The sequence below is a fragment of the Haplochromis burtoni genome, unplaced genomic scaffold, assembly GCF_018398535.1.
Source record: "Haplochromis burtoni strain Fernald_Lab_line unplaced genomic scaffold, NCSU_Asbu1 Contig_241, whole genome shotgun sequence".
Taxonomy (NCBI): domain Eukaryota; kingdom Metazoa; phylum Chordata; class Actinopteri; order Cichliformes; family Cichlidae; genus Haplochromis; species Haplochromis burtoni.
In genome coordinates, this window is record NW_024582602.1 from 186,212 (window position 1) to 209,014 (window position 22,803).

A 22,803-nucleotide genomic window follows, 5' to 3' on the forward strand; every position below is an offset into this window, starting at 1 on the left:
ATATATTGCCTTAGGGTTTCATCCTTAAAAGGCATGGGATCTCTTTTCATTGTTCCACTGATGACTGTTAAAGCAGAAGGATGGCATCTCCATAAAACCTCTCTTGACATCTCTAGATGACATTAAAGCTTGGTTGGCTTTAAACTTCTTAAATTCTAATGATAAGAAAACAGAGGTGTTGGTGTTTTGAACTAGTGGTCCTTGTTGATTTGGGACTCCTGGATGTTCTTACTGACCTTGGTTTTCAGTTGGACAGTGATTTTAAACTGGACAGCCAAGTTAGAGCAGTGGTGAAGTCCAGTTTTTATCATTTAAGGAGACTGACAAGAGTGAAATCTTTTCTTTCTCTGCAGCACTTTGAAGGGTTTTACTTTTATTTCCTCAGTTAGTTATTATTACTCTCTTGCTCTCTAAACTAAACTGAAATGCATAAACTCACAATAGAACGTAAGTGAAACTAAACTAAATTAAAAACAAATGAAGAAAATGAAAATGCAAAACTAGAGTAACTCTGCAGGATCCCCACCCAGAAGCTGACTAGTGTGAGTGGGCATCAAGGGGCAATGGAGGAGGCTGACTGTAGATGAGCCTGAACTTTAGAGTGTCGTGGAGAGTTAGCAAAACAAAAACACCGTTGCACTTTTAACCCCTGACTTTGACAGACGTCGTCTCTTTTGATGCGACAACCTCTGGTGATTAATATAAAAAAACAAGATTACCTTTCATGTGTTTCTGTGTAAGCTCAAATTGGGTTGATGTGTGGAGGTTTTCTCAGTGTTCATCAGTCGCTCATCTGTGTGGTGTGTATGTGGCGCTGTGGCTTAGTTGGTTAAAGTGCCTGTCTAGTAAGTGTTAAACTAGAAAACAGGAGATCCTGGGTTCAACTCCCAGCAGTGCCTAAAAGATATAAGTTTTGTCTGTTCTCAGTCATCCACGGCCTGTTAGTCTACGGAGATCGGAAAGATGAGTGCCTGGATTCCTTTAAGTGCAATGTTAAAATAAGATCTTTAAAAAGCACAAAATGATTTAATATGAAGGCAATATGAGTAGCGAGGGACTGGCTGTTAGTTCAGCGAGAGAGTTATTTGTAAAGAAAACTATTTTCATTACCAGTCAAAACTAATGTGCACACTTATGTCTGCATTTTTGTTTTGTTAAATATGAACAAAAGAACAGAAAGTATAGACCCACGTGACGTGGATCGGCGCGAGCACATCACGATAAGCACTGGGTAACAGACGTCTCCGAAAACATCACAGCACTTTTGCAAATATGCGATGTCTTGATAAACCAAATAGATATTTGAAGTTCATACGGCTACTTTCTGAAAATATGTTAAAAGTTTATTTTGTGATCAATTAGAGTAATATTCAAACTTAGTAGCGGCCGCCATTGTTGGAAACTGTTGCACTGAAATGTGAGATTTTAAAAAGGAGCTGTTTCCTGTGACTTGGTTTTTGGGGATGATCCTCAGTTTGAGTTTCTTATGTTCAAATCCCAGATGAGCCCATTTGTTGTTTAAGACTTTGCCGCCTCCCTGTTGATTTCTGTAATTTGTTACTATCAGGATGTCCTAAAAACTCCACGGAAAGCGTTTAGCTTCAGAGAAAAACTGGCAGGAAACAGAAAGACAGCATTTTTCTCCTATATTGACTTTTCTCCACTGGATTCCTGTTAAATCTAGAATTGAATATAAAATACTATTTTTACTTTTAGCTTCTACTTGTTTACATCACACTGTGCACAATCTCTATGGAATTAATCCTAGAATAAAAACTAGAATCAAACACAGAAACCGATGACTCTCTGAGCTTTCAAAACAATCTTTCATACACTCTTCTTCATTTTTTTTACTCTGATGTGTGACTTTGGGAAAATGACACAATTAACTGTTTGGCTTGTTGGTCTAGTTTCAATGGGAGAAATGTCCCTGTCTCCCTTGAAGGGAGTCTTCCCTTGGAAGAACTCGCCTCACGGGTGGAGAGTGCTCTTTAAAAGGAGCTGAGCAACAAAACCGGTGATACTTCTGAGGCTGTTTCCAGCTCTGTGTCAGAGCAGAAACAGGTTTTTGCTGTCCCATCACTGCCACTCTGCACGATCCCAGCACTGCTCCAGAGAAACCTAAAGGAAAGGCCCAGGTGGTGTTCACAGAGAGACAGTTAAATATTCTTGTCCACCTGTTTCATTTGAAATATTACCATGAGCCAAGAGAGATTAAATATTTGGAAGAGATGACAGGACTGACCTACAAACGGGTGAGTGTTTTTCAGCTTACTGAACATAAGAAATTGAATTTGTGTTCAATCTTGTCTCCAGTGAACTGATTAGATGTTTTCTATTTTCTTCCATCTTTGGGTAAAAACCTGGTTTCAAAACAGAAGGAGAAAGTTTAGGAGGAGGTCACATCCTCAGCATCTCAATCAGGGTGTCCCATTTCATGTAAGTATCTCCTATTATTAAACTTTGATTCAGACATCCGGGTAATTCATTCATTAATTTCATTTGAAATGTGTTGAATTTGAAACAAGAACTTTGTATTGTACTTTTACTGACTGTGCTGTCTGTGATTCAGTTTCAGGGAGAGGGACAGCCCCCACTCAAGCAGCAGTACACCCAGCACCTGGAGATCAATTTAATCAGAAGTGGTGCAAATTATCAGGCTGTGGGCAATTTTGCGGTTGGACCTCAATGGATCTTCCCCACCTCACCCCAGTTGTTTGGCTGGTCGATGCTACCAGGCAACGGCAATTATGAATTCAACCCTGTTGCCGATATGAACAACAACAACTCAGGTTTTCACAACACAACTTTTGAAGGAGCAAGTGGAGAGCCTTGCCAGCAGCTACTGATCCTTTAATTACAAATATTGTAATGCATATCAGATTTTTTTGTATTAAGTTTGAATCTTCTTGTCTTCATGTAGCTCAACACACAACAGAGTCTCAGATTTGATCTCTTCCAGTAAATAAAAGGAACGGGGTGAATTTTCGGCCCTTTATTTTTAACTGTTGGATTTAAAATAAATAGATGAACTAAAAAAATTAAAATAAATAAAATTCTTCGAGCTGACACTTCCTGTACTGTGGCATAAAGAGGAAGTGTGATGGCTCACCTGGTAGTGGTGTGCCACACTGCAAAACCTGAAATATAAATGAGTTTGTCTGAACAGCACTTTGTGCAGGGGTCTGGGTTTGTCTGAGAGGTTTCCCTCCTCCTCACTAAGTTTGTTTTGCTGCTCTTTCCGGAAAAAACCTTCTCTTTGTCATCTCTTGTTCTTTATAAACTGGTGGTGTTGCCACAGTAGAGTGTCTCTCAGTTTGTGGGCTCATCTAAAGGTAAGCACCGAGCTAACGTTACTGTGAGTTCAGTTCATGTTGAGTTTAGCTCCTGAATGAGGTCTTCTGCTGCTCTCCTCGGTGTCTGTTCACAGTTTATTGTGAACACGTTGAGAGAAGAGTGAGAGAGTGTTTGGAGAAAAACACCAACTAATCATTAGCTCAGCATGCTGGGAGAAGTTGAGCGTTTGCTGGCAGAAAGTTGGTGCAGAAAAGTATTTTCAGCAGCCCTGCAGCTGCTTTTCTGCAGCCTCATTTCTATTTGAAGTGATAACAGGAAATGGATCAGAAGGATCTGCTGCAGTATCAGGGTCACAATAAACTTTATTGTCCAGCTGCTGTGGATGAACACAAGCGTGGAATTCAATTGTTAATTAATGAATTGATTATATTCAAATCTCTGATTTGCAATGAGGATAAGGACATAACAGGATGTGGGGAATGTGGACCAATGTGAAATTGAAAACTGAAAACTATTGTGCTGATGAAAAGAAGCATTACAGTTGGTTAGTTTGGGGTGTGAAACTGGAGCTTTGTGGTTTCAGTTGGTATCTAAACAAATGAAAGAAAAAATCAAAGTTATACAATTTAAAAAAAAAGGAGAATTAATCTAATGTCTTCCTAGAGTTGTTATAGCACCACACAGACTCATCTGGGATTTGAACCAGGGACCGCTCACACATGAAGCAAGAAACATTCCCTAGGAACAACAAGTAGGCCTGCAGAGCGAGAGCGAAGTGCTCTAATAGGGTGATATGGTACTACAAGGTCATTAAGATAAGATGGGGCCTGATTATTTAAGACCTTGTATGTGAGGAGCAGGATTTTGAATTCTGGATTTAACAGGAAGCCAAAACAGGAGAAATCTGCTCTCTCTTTCTAGTCCCTGTCAGGACTCTTGCTGCAGCATTTTGGATCAGCTGAAGGCTTTTCAGGGAGTTTTTTGGACATCCTGATAATAATGAATTACAGTCGTCCAGCCTGGAAGTAATAAATGCAGGAACTAGTTTTTCAGCGTCACTCTGAGACAGGATATTTCTAACTTTAGAGATGTTGCACAAATGGAAGAACGCAGTCTTACATATTTGTTTAATATGTGCGTTGAAGGACATGTCCTGGTCAAAAATGACTCCAAGGTTCCTCACAGCGTTACTGGAGGCCAAGGTAATGCCATCCAGAGTAAGAATCTGCTTAGATACCACATTTAAGATTTTCAGGGCCGAGAACAATAACCTCAGTTTGATCTGAATTAAGAAGCAGAAAATTTGAGGTCATCAGGTCTTTATGTCTTGAAGACATTCCTGTAGTTTAACTAATTGGTGTGTGCTTGATGTTTGTTGTGTATTTGCTGCTATGACAACTAATCTTTCCTCTGGGAATAATAAAGTCTCTGTGATGCGCTCTTATATATATATTTATATGGCTATTTATTCCATGTCAAAAAAATGGACTTCAACATACCTGCCTGGCAATGTATTTTCATTCAACTGTGCACTGTTGGATTATAAACAGAATAACGGTAAGTGCCTCAATGAATATCTCGACGTGGGACTGACATCAGTAAATCGAGTCTAACCTGCAGATGTTCGGTGTAACAGAGACAGACACAGAGCAGGTTTGAAGCTGAAGACTTTATTCAGAAAAAACAGGGCAGAACATTTTTTCTATTTTGTTTTAAGTAGAATTTAAATGCTGTTTGGGAAAAAATCATTTAAAAGTGTGAAGGAAGTTTGTCTCCAGGGATGATGGTTTGTTTTTAACTCCTCTAACCTTTACTGCTACTGCTCCTCCTGCAGCCTCCACCTCTGTTTTTACTGCTGCTCCTCCTGCTTCCCCATGTACTTCCTCCTCTGCTCCTTCTCTTGCTACTATGTTTGCTTCTCTCCCTGCTGCTCCTGCCTCCACCTTTGTGTTTTTTACTGTTTCTGCTGCTGCTCTCACTCTGACTCCTGTACATGTTCCGCTTGCTGCTGCTGCCTCCACCCATGTTTTTTCTGTTGGGCCTGCTCCCACTGCTGCTCCTGTTTCCCCATCTTCTTTCTACTCTGCTGCTCTCACTCTGTCTCCTTTCCTGTCTATGGTTTCCTGCCTGTTATTATTATTAATACAAAACTCAGAATAGCTGCCATCTGTATAGCAGCTGTGACACTCTAACTCAGAATTACTCGTTTTATCACAGCGAGGCTGAGGCTGCCCATTGACCACGCGAGCTCGAGAAGTGACTCTGTCAACTCCCTCTGTCTATGGTTGTGTGTGTGCTGACATCAACTTCAGACTGAGTTTCAGAATTTGATTTGTCATAAACTTTTGTAAACACAAAGGCACTGTCTGTCCATTTGTGAATGTACATGTCAATCTGTTTAAGGATGTTATTGCTATCATATATGTCTGTACACGTGCTACACGGGGAGAGATAAGAGTAGAGGAGCAGGAAGTTTCCAGCGCTGTTTTGGCTCAATTGTTCTAGTTTTTGAAGAACTCGATATTCTGCGTGTTTAGGTTTTAAAACCCTGGCTATAACCAGGTTGTTGCCTACATAAACTTTACTGTTCTCAGAGTTTCTTTCCTCAATGACTGTCCTCACTTTTTCTTCATAGCTTTTGTCTCTGAGGATTTCATGAAGTGTGCTGGTGTCGCGCTGCAGCGGGATGTTTGCAGCTAGACAAAACTGTCCATCTATCCTGTATCTGACAACAAAGAGAGAAGAACACAGAAGTTTTAATGTGACACAGAAATTCTGTAGTTTCCAAATGAGAAACAAACATCTCAGATCATTTCAGACACGCTACAGGTACTCTGATACCTCTGTGTCTGTCACATATATGTGTCCACAACTTCAGTGATTAGGTCTGCTGTCGAGGTCCCCTCATGACAGACAGCCAGCAGATACTAGTTGTGTTTGTCTAGGTTAGTTAGGGTTAGCTATCCAAAAGTTTGATTAAACTTAAACTGAACCATATTCGATATAAAGCATCTGTACCAGCCTGAGCTTGTGCCACTTAGCGCTGCTGATAAAAACAGAAGCTACAGACAGATGTATAACAGCCCGGTCTTAGGGCAAAACAAACAGTCAGTGTGTTGTGTTAATGGGCACGAACTGTGATTTTTGTCCGTGTCAGTAAGCATTTACAGTCATGGTACTACGAACATATAACACCTCCCTAAGGTTTTACATATCGGGATGTAAATGAAGTCATCTGGTCCTCAGCAGGTCTTATTCAAATATAGCCTCAGATAATCATGACATTTTACACAGTCACTATCATTGAACAGCAGCTAAGCCAACATGCAGAGACAGTCTGAAAAGCGAAATGACAGAAACAACCAGGGGCTGGACTCGGTCTTTCACACTCTGCTTCTGCATTTTGTTAAATAAATAATGACTAACATGACACACCAACATGTATTATGTTGTTGTCCATCTCAGGTTGTATTTACTTAATTTAAAGACCATATTTATTTTTGTTCTGACATGTGAGACTTTGCGTTTTAACCCAGTTACTTTTTTCTAAAAGTGCCCTAATGGGTTTTTAATTTGTGAAGTATGTTTTAGTTCAGATAGTCGAAAAACTCTCCCACAATGCATAGCTGTGTAGCTGTTAAACTCCTCCTTCTTCCGGGTTTACTAACGCCGTCTCCACGTGAGATACACTTCCAGTGCAGTAATGTCAACAAACCCCACGGTTCCGAATGGCGCGGAGGACGAGGAGTTCCGAGTGTTCGTGGCTCTCCACAGCGCAGCGCTCCAGGCTTCAGCTATCCCTCCGGTCTACTGGAGGAGCCTGCACCACAAGATCACCAGCGAGGTGTGCTCTGACATCACGAAGCACTGAAACACATGTTCAGTCCTAATAACTGTTTGTTTACTGTTGCAGAAAAAGCTGCTGCTGACATTTCATACACGCTGAGATGCAGCACCGTGGGGTTTGGCGTGCACACATTAAAAGACATTCTCCCAGCAGGCCCCTTCATGCCATGTTTGTTTCCGTAGATTTATGATGCCGGGGAAGTTTTCGGAATAATGCAGTTCCAACAAGAAGATGACGATGAGGGGGAGGGAGATGAAGAAAACGGAGAGGAGAAGAAGAAGGACAATCCTGGAGATGAGATCAGATGTAAAGTGGTTGTAACCCGGGAGAGTGGTCTGCAAGCCTCGGAGCCGACCAGGTGAGGGCGCCAAACGATAACTCTTCTTCCACTGATTGCACGTTTGTCTGTGCTCCTTGGAGAGGAAAGGAATGCTGCGACCTTAACATTTAAGTGTTATTTATGTCACTATAAACGACTGTAGACTGCACGTCAAAGGTGCGGGCTGCACTTTACTTGTATTTATATAATGTGTTTAAATACAGGCCTTTTATATTAAAAGTTAAAGACCCTCCAATAGTACAGAGAAAACCTGAGAAACCCTTTGGGAATAGCGGGAAGGAAAAACTCCTTTTTAACCGGAAGAAGCCTCCAGCAGGACCCGGCTCAAGGAGGGGCGGGGCCATCTGCTGCAACCAATTGGTCTGATGGGAGGGGACAATTGAGCAAGAGGACCAGACAATAATAAGGAATGATTAACTAATGATGTGGTGTATAAACAAAAACAGTATTTTTTTTAAATTTGATTTCAAACTAAAACTTTTTTACATTTTGTTTCACTTTTTAGCTCAGTTTTTGTTAACTATAATAGCCATGCCCGTGATAAGGACATAGCTATGATGATCTCCAGCCTCCAACTAACAAATCAACAAAGTAAAAGATAAATTATTTAACAGAAAATTGCTTTTCCTCTCCTCTTGGATGTTAGATCATACTTTTTCATATTTGATATTTTGAGATGCTTTGATTCTGCTCCTCCAAAGCTGTGCCAAAGTCCAGGTATCTGGTATATTTATATGAGCTGAGTACTGTTTTGCTTCATATTTCCAAACTGTTAATCCTTGAACAGGTAGTTAGAGGAAGCCCATGGATGGGGTGATGTTCAGAATAGCTGAAATTAATCAGTTGTCTTACCTCATGGTGAACAAGAATAACTGGGTAGTTGTTTGTTGTGTTATTGCTGTGAACATTGAAATCCTGACCCTGTCCTTTACTGTTTTGTATTTATATAAACAAAATGACACAGAAAACCTTAAATTCATTAACATTATAACAAAATAGTGAGAAGAGAACATCGTTAACAACTGGAATTCTTAAGAAAACCATGGAAATCCCTTTAACCCTTGGTTGTAACTACATTTCATTTTCTGAGCTAAAATGAACTATTGCTTTAGTGACAAGGTTAAAGGTTCATCCAGTAATATTTCATAGACTACAAATGATTAATAAAAGTGCCCTGCAGGTCAGGGTGTCAGCTTGAAGGAATCCAGGGGGAGAGCTGCTGCAGCTTAGTCATATTACACCGCCACAGAAATATTTAACTGTATCGTTTCTGGGCAAATTTCCTGCTGCTACTTTCCATCAGCGCTTTCTTTATGTGAATAAAGAGATTTTTAAGATTTTATTAATCGTCAGCATTTTAAAGTTCTTTAAAGGTAATTTTCCAAACGAACATCTAGCGTGAGATTGTCTCCATATTCCTGCAGCGTTTTCCTGGTAGATCACGCGTGGACGTACCGCGTGGATCATGCCCGGCAGCAGCTGGAACAGATCCCAGGCCTGTTGCCCAGAATGGCGGCCCTTATGGGGCTGGACTTCCATGGTGAGGTCCCCGACCCTGACACGGTGGAGCTGGTGATGGAGCGCATGTGGAAGTACAACCAGACTTATCAGCTCTCTCAGGGGGTGTGTGAGAAAACACTACTCTTATCACTTAGATATGTACTACACATGATTCTCCTAATACTGTATATCAGATGATTGTGGAGCTACTATAGGAACCATGATGTGAAACTTATTTCAGTATAAAGCAGCTAATGTGTAAATCAAACCTGCTGAGTCCTCAGAGCCTCCTGTGTGCACATGAACGCTTGTCCTTACGAGGGCTGCGCACACTTTGAACAAAAGGGAGTTTGTGATAATAATGACCTGAAAGCCAGAACCTGACCCTCCTCTGCCTCACTTCCTCCCGTGTTTTCCTGTGCAGTCCCCAGAGGACAAGGTTCCCGTGTGGTACGTCATGGATGAGTTTGGCTCTCAGGTGCGGCACTCTGATCAACCGACCTGCAGCATGGCTCCTTTCTTCTACGTGCAGGGCCAGTTAGCCTACACCGTGCTCTGGCCTCTGCAGGACCTGCACGAAGGAGGTGAAAGCGCACACAGCATACACGGAGCGATCACCATGTCACAATTCAGAAAATGAATACATCTGGTTGTCTTTGGATACAAGATACCTGAAATAGAGTTTCCCTGTTAAAACATGCAACATGATTGGATGGTGGCGATCGTGGCTCAAGAGTTAGGAGTTCGCCTTGTAATCGGAAGGTTGCCGGTTCGAGCCCCGGCTTGGACAGTCATGGTCGTTGTGTCCTTGGGCAAGACACTTCACCCTTTGCCTACTGGTGATGGTCAGAGGGCCCGGTGGCGCCAGTGTCCGGCAGCCTCGCCTCTGTCAGTGCGCCCCAGGGTGGCTGTGGCTACAATGTAGCTTGCCATCACCAGTGGATGACTGGATATGTAAAGCGCTTTGGGGTCCTTAGGGACTAGTAAAGCGCTATATAAATACAGGCCATTTACCATTACATTCCATTATTATCCACAGATGAAGTTACCCGTGACTATACATATGGAGAGCCAGACCCTCTGGTGCGGCAGTGCCGTCTGTTACCATGGATACCTAGTGATCTAGAAGAGGTCAGCAGCGTCACAGCTGAGCCCCCGGACTCATTCTTTGAGGTGAGGAGTACCACATAAATTTATCAGCCTCAAGAATTCTATTAAACTTTATTCTCATCTCAAACTCAGATTCAGTCTTTTGGATTCTTGATTTAAAAAAGTCAAACAGTTCACAAAGTAGTAAATAATGTTAAATAAGTTTCACTAATAGGAGATTTAAATACGACAAAGTATTTTCATTCGGTACCTAAGGCACAGTCCAGTCACCCCCTTCCTCATTTCCTAAATTATGATCCAACTGTGATTAACCACGTGTTTTTGAAAGGTGAGTTCAGTTTGATTAAATACACCAAGGCCTGATTACTGGCAGACCTGTTGAATTAAGAAGACACTTAAGTAGAACCAGAACATCTTCCTAACAGTAAAATATATATTTGCACATTTTGTCTCTTGCACGTCTTCGTCCGTTCTCGTCTAAAATATCCTGACTCATAACTTGAACCTGGTATTCAGTACCTGCTGCACAATCCACTTCATATTGTCTCTGTCCTGTCTGTGTTTATTGTACATAGATAAAGTTAGTAATAGTACCTTTTTATCACTTAATTTGACCCAAATTTAGCAAGTTATTATTTATGTGTAAATCCTAGTTTTATATCTCTTGGAGATATATCATTTATACTCACATAAATGCACCAGGGGGGCTTGGGGTGAAACGCTGTATACTGTGTATAAAGTTCTTGAATCTTGAATCTTGAGATGCTGTGGCATGACCTGAAAAACCCTCCAGTGTGGCTGAATTACAACAATCCTGCAAAGATGAGTGGGCCCAGCTGGTAATAATAAACATTTAAAACTGCATTTTTAAAGGAGGTGAAATCTTTGTCCTGGATTTAAATTTGTTTGATGATCTGAAACGTTTAAGTTTGACAAACATATGAAGTCAGGAACACTTTTTCCCACCACTGTATGTGATGTATCCACAGTCAATATCTGAGCTGAACTGAAGCCTAATTGTTGGGTCGTCTCTGTGTCTGCAGAACATTGCTCGGGAAAACAAGGAGCAGCTTCCAGTGGAAATACAGCCTTACACTGCTCCGAAGGACAAAGTCTACAAGTAAGTTTGTCACTGTTACAGAAATCTTTTTTATTATATTTACCTGTAGGGCCTTTCTGAGTTAGGCACTGACTTGCTGCAGACTTCTGTATTTGGATAATATAATAATGATAATGTGACACAGAGAAAGTGGATATCTGAATATGAAGGAGAAATACTGAGCTGGTCCACAGCTTCAGACGTTGCTTGTTCACGCCTGTTCATGTGTGTCAGGAAGCTCGCTGCCTGCCTCCACTCTCTCCCTCACTAAAGATAACACATTTACTTTGTTGGGAATTTGCAGGTCGAGATGATCTCCGTGTAGTGTTTGTCTGACTATAGATAATATTTTAATCTCTACCAACATAGAGGCCAGATTTCAGTGTGTGGTGGAATGTATCTGAATACATAGTTGGTGCTCAACTGAAATCTAAGGTACAGGATTCATTGTTTCATGCTACGTCTACAACTAGAAAAACTTTTCTGAATTTAAAGGAACTCAAAATAACTTCTGCTCAGGGTTTTATACAGCAAATCGCTTCATATATGCTGTCGCTCTTCATCATGTCTCATTCAGTTTATATGCTGCTTTACATCAACATGAGTTCTCATTAGCTCAGTCTCATGTGAACTGAACCTGCTTTTTCCCTTTATGACGCTGTGTTTGTCAGTCACAGCATCACTTCACACAGTCACATTGGACTCTGGTGCCTTTCACACACACACACACACACACACACACACACACACTCACACACACACACACACACACACACACACACACACACACACAGAGTCTGCTGTGCTCTCATACACAGACGGAGCCGAGGACACACTGTAGTCAAAAGAATGCTTCGGGAATCTGGGTGAAAAAGTCAGGCGTTCATTACTCAAACATGATTTTCTTACTCATCCTGGTGATTAGATCTGGTCTTGATTATACTTTGAATTAGAATTAAATATGTTGAACTATTAACAAAGTCACTGCTAAGTAAACTCTACTTTAGCGCTCTGTGTCACCGTCCCCATAAAAAGGCTGGATGTTTAATCCTTTTCCTCCACTTGTGGGTAAAGATAAGCTGGAAGAGCTCAATCTCTTTGAGATCGTATATATCAGATGAAGCCGATTAAACATATACAAGAGTATACAATGAGACTGACTGGATGTTATATTTTAAACCAGACAGTTAACCAAAAACAGCTTCTTGGTTTTTCGTCTCTCCATCGAACACATCAGTCTATTTTTGCTGCGGACATAGTGACAGGGTTCGTGCTTCGGTAAGAAGAACAGTTTGTGTTTGTGTTGTGATGCACATGTATTAACCCAGTGGTTCCCAAACCATGAATGGAGATTTTTTAAAACTCCTTTTTTGCATTTAGTGTGGACGATAAAATATGTGCCTTTTTTCACATCACGCTGTGGCCACGTTATTGTTTACATGAGATGAACTGCAGAATGGCAGATAGAGACAAAATCCTGTTAATCTGACTGTCTGCAGGTTTTACACGCTTACATACACAAACAGTTACTGTCTATTTACAAAGGCAGAGGAGTCACGGGGTGATTATTTTACTGTAGTTGTTTCTTTCCTGTGTAATAATGTTCAACATTGCTGTCAGTACATTTTTCAAAAAATGCCTCTCTGTGCAAAATGAGTTCAAAAACATAAACAGCTGTGGGATCCTGTTAGTCCGTGATTTGAACCAGGGAACAAATCGTGGCAGGATCAGCCTGATGTTATTTGTATCCCTTATTCGATACAGTGTCGCAACGCGTTTCCTTTTTCCCACCCGTGCTCTAAGTGCCAAGTGTTTTCCCTTACGGTGCCCGCCCCCTGCAATGGCCCTGCGCCCCCCTAGGCGGGGGGCCCCACACTTTGGGAAGCTCTGTATTTTTTCTTTTTTTTTTTTTGCCTGTCCCGTTTGGCTCTTTTGCCATCAGAATTGTTGTCTAAAGGCAAAGAAAGATGCCCAACGGATTTACTTTACCAAATTGACCATCCCAGCCTTGCCGTAATGGTCCATTTGATTCACCTTTTATTGTTTATTTTATTTTCACTTACTGAATACGGGACAGACTTGACTGGGGGAAAGAAGGGGAGAAAGAAAGAGGGAAAGAGAAACAGCTGAGAAGAGGGACGGGGGAGAAGGGCAAAAAGACAAAAACCAACAAAACGGGCAGAGGAAAAAAAAATGCATATATCAATCACCTGGATCACCTGCTGAGAAAGAAAAAAGAAAGCAAGCAGAAGAGAACAAGAGTAATAGAATAAACAACATCACAATGATATATGGAATATGACAGTAAATACTAAATATTAAACATTATTGTGCAGCACATAAGATCAACAGAACACAGTGTGCTTTGAGGTAGGAGCCAAAAAGGGTGTAGTTTGTGGGTGTGATCACCCGTGTGTACACCTGTGAGCATGGACGCGCTTGTTTTTTTAAAAGGTTCCTTCATGTAATGATCTGCTAGAGGGTGTGGGGGGGCCACAGCCCCGTCCTCCAGGGCGTGAGGCAGGTATGGAGGAGATCTGTATTAAGCTGTTAGGTTGTAAACTGTCTGGATGAGAACAGACATTCCTTTATTGCATAAAATACATATAATCGTGTTAGCTGATTGTGCCACTCACTACATACAAGGAAAAATCCGTTTTTGACTCCAGCTGGTGAGTCTGGTGAACAACCTGTCATCTGACTCAAACAGGCTTTCCTTCATACAGTCTTCATTTACAAAGTGCTTTACAAATCCAAACATTACAGCTAGCAGGTGTTTCAGTATAGCTAACCAAACAACGAAGAGCCACCAGAGACTGATTTTTAGTTTACGTCCCTTCGCTTTCCCTGAGTTATTGGGTTTGTTACCAATTACCTAACATAAACTAATGCAAGTCTACTGATCGCAACCAACCAACCCATGATGTCACATAATATACTGACACAAGATGGCGCTAAACATGTTTTAAAACTTTAAGCCCTAATTTCTTAAATCCAGCGTCACAGACAGTCTGTTTTTGAGAGCAGCGCTCAGTGGTGCAAGTTTATAGATAAAGAGTTTCATGTCCACTTTAAGTGCTAATTAAAAAGCTCAACAAAAAGAGTTTTTTGTTATTGTTTTGTTCATTTGTTTCCAGGGTTTACTCTGAAATGTCACAAGTAACAAACAACCTTAGCCACCCTCGGTTCCAGCTGATAGAGGATGAGGACGAGGCAGATATCATTTGGCGCTATAATCACATCAAAGACTACAGGTGAGCAAGCGAAGCTGCATTCATAACTCGGTGACATTATGGAGCTAGACAGACATGATTTCTTCATAAGTGACTTATCCAACAATAATAGAGATCAGTTGTCCAAATAGGTATGATCCTGGCTGTGTTAGAATATTATTATGTTAACTCACAGTTTGTGTATTCTGTTGGTGTGTGTGTGTTGAGTGACTAATAGAAAGACTTTATTAGACTTTATTTCAAAGCTAACACTGATCTTGACCAACTGTCAGGCAGGAATTATGAAAACAGGCTTTATTGTGTGTGAATGCCAAGAACATGTTTTTTTGTGTGACTTAATAAGTAAATAATTAATAATAAACTCTGTATGCTTGTTGCTAGGCTGCGCTACATTGTTGCATAAACATCCTAATCTCAGCTTTAATTGATTCCAACACAATTTTAAAAAGTGACCTGTTTTCATGCTGGGGAGGTATTTAAGTTCATAAATACCAGACGGTTAAAAGAAGTCAGAGTTCATGAGTTAATCTCAAACTCAAACATGGGATTATTCTAAGTCTATCAGCAAAGTTGTGTTGACACTTGATAAAAGCAGCTATGAACCAGCGTTAGGTGAGGTTGTTGTCGGACTGTCTGAAAGGTTAAGTATCATGTTTTGATTTGGCAGCAAACTCAGTGTGGAGCGGCCTCATGTGTTGCTGAACCAGTTTCCCTGTGAGAGCATCATCACGGTGAAGGACTGCCTGGCTGCTGTGGCTCGCAGGGTGAAAGGCAGCCCAGGACCCGACTGGTTACCGCAGACCTTCAACCTACAGACAGAGCTGCCACAGTTCATCAAGCATTACCAGCAACAAAGGTTGGGATTCTGATTTTGTTTGTTTCTAGTCATCTCTAGTTTTTATGACGAATAATAAAAGGAAGGAAGAACTTAACCGCAGTGTTTCACACAGACACCCTGAATAGTGTACAGAAACATCTGTGCTGAGTATGGCCTGGAAGTCCTGAGGTCAAAAAGGGACACGCTCCCCTAGGGTGCTTGAGAATGACCGAGCTAAGATCCTGTGGGACTTCCAGATACAGACAAACTGGTGATGGCTAACATAGTGATGCTGGACAAGCAGAGGAAGACGGTCGTAGCTGTTATCAAATGGCAGCAATATCAGGAAAAAGGAGCATGAGAAGCTTGAGAAGTGCTGAAAGAAGGGAACTGGAAGCATGTGGGTCACCAGCAACCAAGTATAATCCAGGCTATACTGTAACAGCTTCTGGTAGAGGCAGTGTGATGGTGAGATATCGACCTACTGCCACAGTCTGGGACTGAACTTAAACCCCACCCTGTGTTGTCATCTTTATCAGAGATTAGAGGATGGAAGGGCCTGCCTGCAGTCCCGACCTCCGTCCCATCAAACACTTACAGGGTCTGCTTGGGCATGTTGTGACAAATGCAGATTGAAGGGTGGGATCCCACAACAGTGTGTGACCGTCCTGGTGAACAGGAGAGATCCAGTCTGTGGCTTGGTATGGTTCTTCCACATGTTCCTGTTTATTAATGTTTTATGGTCTTTACAATGTAAAGCGCCTTGAGGCGACTGCTGTTGTGATTTGGTGCTATATAAATAGAATGGAATTGAATTGTTCTTTCTTCAGACTTCAATCATCTAATTTAATAAACAGCAGCAAGCAAAAGTCAATAGCAGCTTAAGCTGTTTGGCATCAGCAGAGATTTTAAAGGGAACAACCCACGAATGCAAGTGTGGACCATAAACAGGCAGTGTTACAATGAAGAAATAATTGAACACAAGTTTCCTTTTATGTGTTTATTATTGTTATTATCATTATTAACTGGATAATTAAAAGTTGCCTTATATTTTTCAGGGGAGAAGATAACCACTGGATCTGTAAGCCTTGGAATTTAGCTCGTGGACTAGACACACACATAACCAACAACCTGGATTACATAATCAGGCAGCGAGAGAGTACACCAAAGGTGATGGCACACATACACAGAAACCACGAATGACACTTATATAAACTTATATATGTATGTGTATGTGTTCAGAAAGGGCCTTCTGTATCACTTTCCAAACCGCTTCCACTTGACCTCAATGGTGGATGAGGTCAAAGAAAGATGGGTAGAAGCCTTGATAATTAATTAGGAAAAGAGAAGAGCAGTGTGATGAGAATGACCATAAACTAGTCTTACACCCTGGACAGGTCGCTGGCCTGTCGCAGGGCTAACACAGAGTTACAGACAACCAGTCACAATGACATTCACACATCAGAATTATGCATGATTAGCTGTTGTTAACTACTATTGTTAACTTCATTAACTAATAGATATTCTCATTTTATAACACTGCATTACTTTACAAAAATAATACAGTAATTCTAGAACAGTTCATCTGCTAATAAGGTTTGATTTGATCCCATCTGCTCCAGTGGTGCATGCCAAATATCTCTGGGCAAGATTAACCCCCAAGCTGCTCTCTGACGCGTCCATCGGGTATGAGTGCGAGAGTGTGAATGTTAGATTAGCACAGAAAACAGTGATCAGGTAGAAAGGTGCTGTATAGGGACCACTCCATTTAACCACATAAGACATATATGATGCTATCCTTTCTATCTGTAACTCATATATTTATATTTACTGTTATCAGAACACAGGATCGATACGCTAAGGTAAAACTAATTTCCTTCACAGAAATCTTCAAAGGGATACAGAGTTGCAGACTCCGTGCTGCATGACTTTAAGATTCACACGGTGTCAGGACTGTAAAGCTCACAGTTGTTTTCATGTTCCAGGTGGTGTGCAAGTATCTCGAAGATCCAGTCCTGTTCAGCAGGGAGGAAGTGGGAATGGTGAAGTTTGACATTCGCTACATGTTGATGTTGCGTTCTGTGCAGCCTCTGCGTCTCTATGCCTATAATGTCTTCTGGCTGCGCTTTGCCAACAGGTAAGAAATGCATACATACAGAAAGAGTTCTTTCCTGTAGGGTACCTTTCTCTGCACAGTCTGTTTCCTCAGACTTTGCTTAGTGTCCACAGATTATTAACTATGGATGTAATCCAGCTGCTATGAAACAAAGCGAAGTCAGACAGGAAAAGGCAGATGATGGCTCACACTGCTTTTGTGGCACTCATTAGTTTGTTTTTTGTTCCATTTGATGTAAAAAATAACAGCACAATTTAATTAAATATATCAAAAGTTAACATAGAAGTTACAAACCAACCAAAACTAGCAAAATAATGTTTCTGTCTATTCTTTCATATTCAAAGATTTTCTTGTTTCTTATCCATCGATTGGCTCTTCACGAAGTTAAACCTGTTATGATGGCAGTTTGTTGTTGCTCCTCCATCTTTGACCCTTTGCCGTGCTGGTGCTGATCTTTCGGTGTTTCTGCCTAGACCGTTCTCCTTGGACCATTTTGATGATTACCAAAAGCACTTCACTGTCATGAACTATGCCGAGGGGGTGGAGCTTAAGCAGGTATCTTCTCTATTTTAATTTGTATGTCTTGCCATAGCTGTTGTCGTCATCAAAGTCTAGTGATAACAGTTTGGATGGGTCCCTTTTGTAGGTGCACTATGATGAGTTCATCCCAATGTTTGAGAAGCAGTACCCACAGTATCCATGGAAAGAAGTGGAAGTGAGTGAAAATGTTAAGTGCTTTTCAGTTTAGGATGCTCTTTCTGAGAGTTTAGGGAAATGGTTTGTTTATAAGAAGTGATACCAAGCTGGTCACTGATGTTTTCAGTCATCAGTGGCATGTCAGCACAAATTATGATTCTTCCAGGAGTATCTAAAGCCCTCACACCACCTGTTGAATCTGCAGATTAAGTAGCAGCATCTGCACAGATTATGAAGCACGTGTGACAGTATCTCTAAGGCCTTAATCCTAGTATGGTTATCGTACTCAAATCTGGGTTTCTGTCCATTTTTCTTTACAGGGAGAGTTATTTAAAGCTTTCAAGGAGCTCTTTGAGGCAGCCACTTCTAGACCGGCACCATATGGTATTTGTCCCTATCCTTCATCCCGGGCCATCTATGCTGTAGACCTCATGCTAAAGTGGAGTAGAGGACAAAATGGTGAGCATTTATCCTACTGATCATCAAAGCCAGTAACATTTGTTTGAGCCTCAGAGGAATGGCACCTTAACCACATTTGTTTCAAAGGCAAGCTCTCTTTTCATTTGACCTGGCTCATGTTTTTTCTTCTGTGACCTTTGGGAGCATCTCTCTACATTTATTTTGTCTCCCCAAATTCATTAACACAAGATTCTGTAACTTTGAGATTCTGCTTCAATCAAGGTTGAGAGGGCGGAGGAGAGGTTGCAAATTTGTCCCGTTATGCACTCCCAGGCAGGAAAGAATCACACAGACTCATTTAAAAGCTGTGCAAAGCATGTTTTACCATCATTCAACTTTCTGGAAAGCTCGGAGGAAATCCACACTGTACAAGTACAGATTGCAAGATAAAAAGGATCATCACGTACAGCAGCCCTGACAGTAGAAAAGAGGTTAAAGTGGGGTTATAAGTTTAAATACTTAACAAGCAAGTTGCATTTTAGCAGCATCTCTTGCAGCAAACTAGCTCTCAGAACCACCGTCACAAGTTCAGATCAGGCTGGTGTCAGGCTGCATGAGAGGCATTTCCATCCTTCGCTCCACGTGTGAAGAAATCAGGATGTCAGTGACACAGGACGTTAGCTGTCCAATTTGGATACAAGGTTTTTTCTCTCTGAAGTGATTTAGCTGCTTGGTAGAATCGTCCATGTGATTAACACTCTCCCTGATGCACAGCTAGAATTGAGTGAATGTCTGTATTTGTGTAGTAAATATGTAAAAGAGGTCACTTTCACGACTAAATCAAAATGAGCCCTTGTAGCATCTATCAACATTTCAGAGGCCTTATTGAGCTCGAGGTCTTTTGAAGACAAAGGCTCAGAGTAAAACAGGGATTCATGAAAGTGACAGGAGAAGGGTACAGATTAAAGAAAAGAAACTCAAAACACCTTTTTTACAACAAAACATGCAGACCCTACCCCAGAGTCTGAATCCTTGTAATCGTGCCTTGGTGCATCTGAACCAGAATAAAGTGTCTGTATCTAGACTTCAATTCAATTCAGTTTTATTTACACAGTGCCAAATCACAGCAGCAGTCGCCTCAAGGCGCTTTGTATTGTAAGGTAGACCCTACAATGATACATACAGAGAAAAACCCAACAATCACATGACCCCCTATGAGCAAGCACTTTGGTGACAGTGGGAAGGAAAAACTCCCTTTTAACAGGAAGAAACCTCCAGCAGAACCAGGCTCAGGGAGGGGCGGAGCCATCTGCTGCCACCAGTTGGGGTGAGAGAAGGAAGACAGGATAAAGACATGCCATATTTTGCAGTTATTTTCTGCTTATCCAGTCTTCCTAGAATATGGCATCAAGAAATGTGTTTACTGTGAGCTTCAGAGAGCTTAATGAGACAGTGTCTTTGGAAAGTGTTTGGCTATTTCGGCCCATTTACAGTCTTTTTACAAAACTACACCTGTTGGCGGCACAACAGGTGTAGTTTTGTAACAAGACATTGCACATATCAGTTTATCAGACTAAAACTTTATTTACTGTGTGATCAGCCTGTGAATCGTTTATGTGTTCTCATCCTTCAGGTGAACGTATAATACAACCTCAGATCCTAGAGTTGAACTTCAGCCCAGACTGTGCCCGGGCCTGCCTCTACCACCCTGACTTCTACAACCACATGTTTCAGACGCTGTTCCTGGATCAGCCTGAGGAGTGCCCTGTCACACAAATCATGTGATTAACCGAACATGATGGAGGAGTGTCTTTAGTTTATGTTTTCATGCTTCAAGTTGCTGAAATCTTCCCCTTATCCATCTGCGCTGCATAGGTTTGGTGGAACTCCCTGTATGCGAGATAACAACTGTGCATACTCTGCTGGTTGTGTGCTCGTAGAGTGGTATAGAGGAACACCTTGTGTTGACAAGGTGTTCCTCTATACCACTGTGTTGCACAGTGAGATTAAAAATGGATAAAATTCAGTTTCTGTTAATGATTTCTCTTGATGTTCTCTCTCAGGCTTCTCAGAGAGTATAAATGTAATCTCTTTAGTTTCACTGTTCATTAAAGCCATATTGTACTCTTTCATCTGTGTCATTATAATTACTTTTTCTTTCTTTTGCTGTATGTTTCCTCATGCACACATGGCTGACATTGTTCTGCAGTTCCTGCAGACAGTAGCTCAGAAGACGTCACACATATACTGCATACAAAAAATGAAAGATATAGTTCGAAACTCCATCAAGGAAAAAATCCTACTGGACATCTGATATGTGTTGATGCAGGCTCTATTAGGATCCCAGAAAGTTGATTCTGTTTATCTGGATGCGGCGTGTTCAGTGGGAGAAATGTTTCGTCCCAAGTGACTTTTTTTAGTCTCAGGCTGAGACTGTGAAATTGCCATCAGTAATGGGAGCACCAACTGGGTGAATCGGGTCATAAAACCTGTTTTCATTCTATGCTGTAGTGTTGTGAATAGACAAATTAGAAAAGTGTAACATCATAATTCTAGAAAATAACCAACAATATGCTGTTATTACAACTATGGTTATTTTAGGGGTGCTCTGATGATACCTAAGCACCCCCAAATGGGTCTAAATTGGCTATGTGTCAGTATAATACAACACCGACTGAACACCATCCCCACGGATACAGCAGCCAGTGGATTGCTGTGTTTTATTCATCGGGGGAACCAAACAGCCTGTGGCTAAGAGGATGACACACCACAGAAGAGCTAACTCATCAGGCCAGGACTCTGCAGTGTTTACACCTACACTCAGTGGCCAGTCTTTCAATGATGAGGATGTACACATTCTGAACAGGCCTGGTTTGAGTCCAGGCTATCCTGAAATGTGAGGGGTAGAGTTGGTTGTAGCTCAGGAGGCAGAGCAGCATCTACTAATGCATGTTAGCTAAAAGTACTTCAGCCTAGAAAAACAGTGTTTGTATGAAAGGGTAAGTCGGGTTGCATAATGCCCTGAGTGCTCAGGTAGAGTAGAAAGCGGCAGTGAGTCTAATGTGTTAGGAATGATGGAAACAAAGTGAAAAGATGCTGCAGCAGAGGGTCCACTTTGTAGAAAAATGATAGTCAGTACTTGGTATGACCCCCCCACACACACACACACACACACAGTCTTGATGCTTGCTCAGTCATCCAGGTAAGGAAATCCAAAAAAGCTGATTCTGTCGTTGTCAGTGGGAGAAAACACTACGTCCAAACGCTGTATGACTGACTTCTCCTACTGACGTCTGATATTCAATGTCCCAGAAGTTTTCTATAGGCCAGCTGAGTGTGAGGGGCAGTAACTGGTATCAGTTCCTTCATCCTCCATTACAGTTCACAACATATTACCACACACACTCACAGGCCCTTGAGGGGCCCCCCCAGAGGCTTGTGGGTGGGACTGCTGCAGTGGCCCCGTTCACCCCTTAACTGTTATCTGCCCTTCATTTTTATCTGCATCTTAGACAATGACAGGGGATGAGCGCTACTGTTCAACAGTTAGGTTAAACAGTCTGCTTGCTGGGGGGGCAAGTGGTCATTGTGTCTGCATGTGTGGCTTCGTGTGTCTGTGTGTCATTGGTGGGTATGTATGAGTGAGTGAATGGTATGTGTGGCTGGGCCTGGGTCCCTGTGGGACATGGTCACAGAGGAAAAGCAAAATGTGTTTGGCACAACAGTGCAATCAGACACAATCTTAATCGCAAAAGCTGCCAGACAGGACAGGGTTAATTAAATCATGTGTTAAAATTCAAAAAAGCAGAGGTTTTGGTTTCTTTGTTTTTTCCCCTTTTCCCTTCCCTCCTTTATTCTCAAATATTCACAGGTGGAATTGCCGGGCTGTCTCCACCTAAAGGCAGACCTCAGTGTTGGTCATGTGTTGCAAACTGAATCATTAGACTACAAGCACAGGTTCTGTTGATATGGTGAATCTTAAGCTGCCTCATTAACTATAAGATGACATAAACTACACAAACCAGTTGTTTTTGTAAAGTTTTAATTTGCCCTTGGAAGTGGATCAATTCTGTTCTTAGCTATAAGAATAGAATAACAGAGAAGAGCTGCCTCGACGGGGCAAGACTCGGCTGTCCATCTGCATCTGAAGGACAAAGGTCAATGTTCACATTCTGGACAGAGAAGACAGATGGTTAGAAAGAGGAGCGAAAGAAGCATCTATGTCCACTGTGAAAACCATCTTTGAACAGAGCAAGCACTTTGGCAACAGTGGGAAGAAAAAACTCCCTTTTAACAGGAAGAAACCTCCGGCAGAACCAGGCTCAGGGAGGGGCGGGGCCATCTGCTGC

The 22,803-nt window shown here is 41.6% G+C and overlaps 1 protein-coding gene and 1 non-coding gene across 2 annotated transcripts; both read left to right on the plus strand.

Annotated features, from left to right (window-relative positions):
- Positions 1 to 810: 810 nt before the first annotated feature.
- trnat-agu lies at positions 811 to 899 on the plus strand. Its single transcript is given in 2 exon segments — positions 811 to 848; positions 864 to 899. It is a non-coding gene; the product is annotated as a tRNA-Thr (tRNA).
- A 6,039-nt stretch (positions 900 to 6,938) lies between these two features.
- ttll12 (tubulin tyrosine ligase-like family, member 12) lies at positions 6,939 to 20,947 on the plus strand. Its single transcript, XM_005949012.3, has 14 exons — positions 6,939 to 7,141; positions 7,327 to 7,502; positions 8,909 to 9,107; positions 9,409 to 9,568; positions 10,024 to 10,157; positions 11,138 to 11,214; positions 14,331 to 14,447; positions 15,094 to 15,282; positions 16,302 to 16,413; positions 17,229 to 17,380; positions 17,833 to 17,914; positions 18,006 to 18,074; positions 18,376 to 18,514; positions 20,088 to 20,947. The coding sequence occupies exons 1-14, from the start codon at positions 7,001 to 7,003 to the stop codon at positions 20,237 to 20,239; spliced, it is 1,899 nt and encodes a 632-aa protein (XP_005949074.1). The 5' UTR covers positions 6,939 to 7,000; the 3' UTR covers positions 20,240 to 20,947.
- Positions 20,948 to 22,803: the final 1,856 nt, after the last annotated feature.

Excerpts from the sequence above, each read along its gene's own strand:
- ttll12 (XM_005949012.3), top strand. The coding sequence starts at position 7,001 with ATGTCAACAAACCCCACGGTTCCGAATGGCGCGGAGGACGAGGAGTTC. Across the intron at positions 7,142-7,326 it reads ACCACAAGATCACCAGCGAG|ATTTATGATGCCGGGGAAGT; the intron begins GTGTGCTCTGAC and ends TTGTTTCCGTAG. Across the intron at positions 15,283-16,301 it reads AAGCATTACCAGCAACAAAG|GGGAGAAGATAACCACTGGA; the intron begins GTTGGGATTCTG and ends TATATTTTTCAG.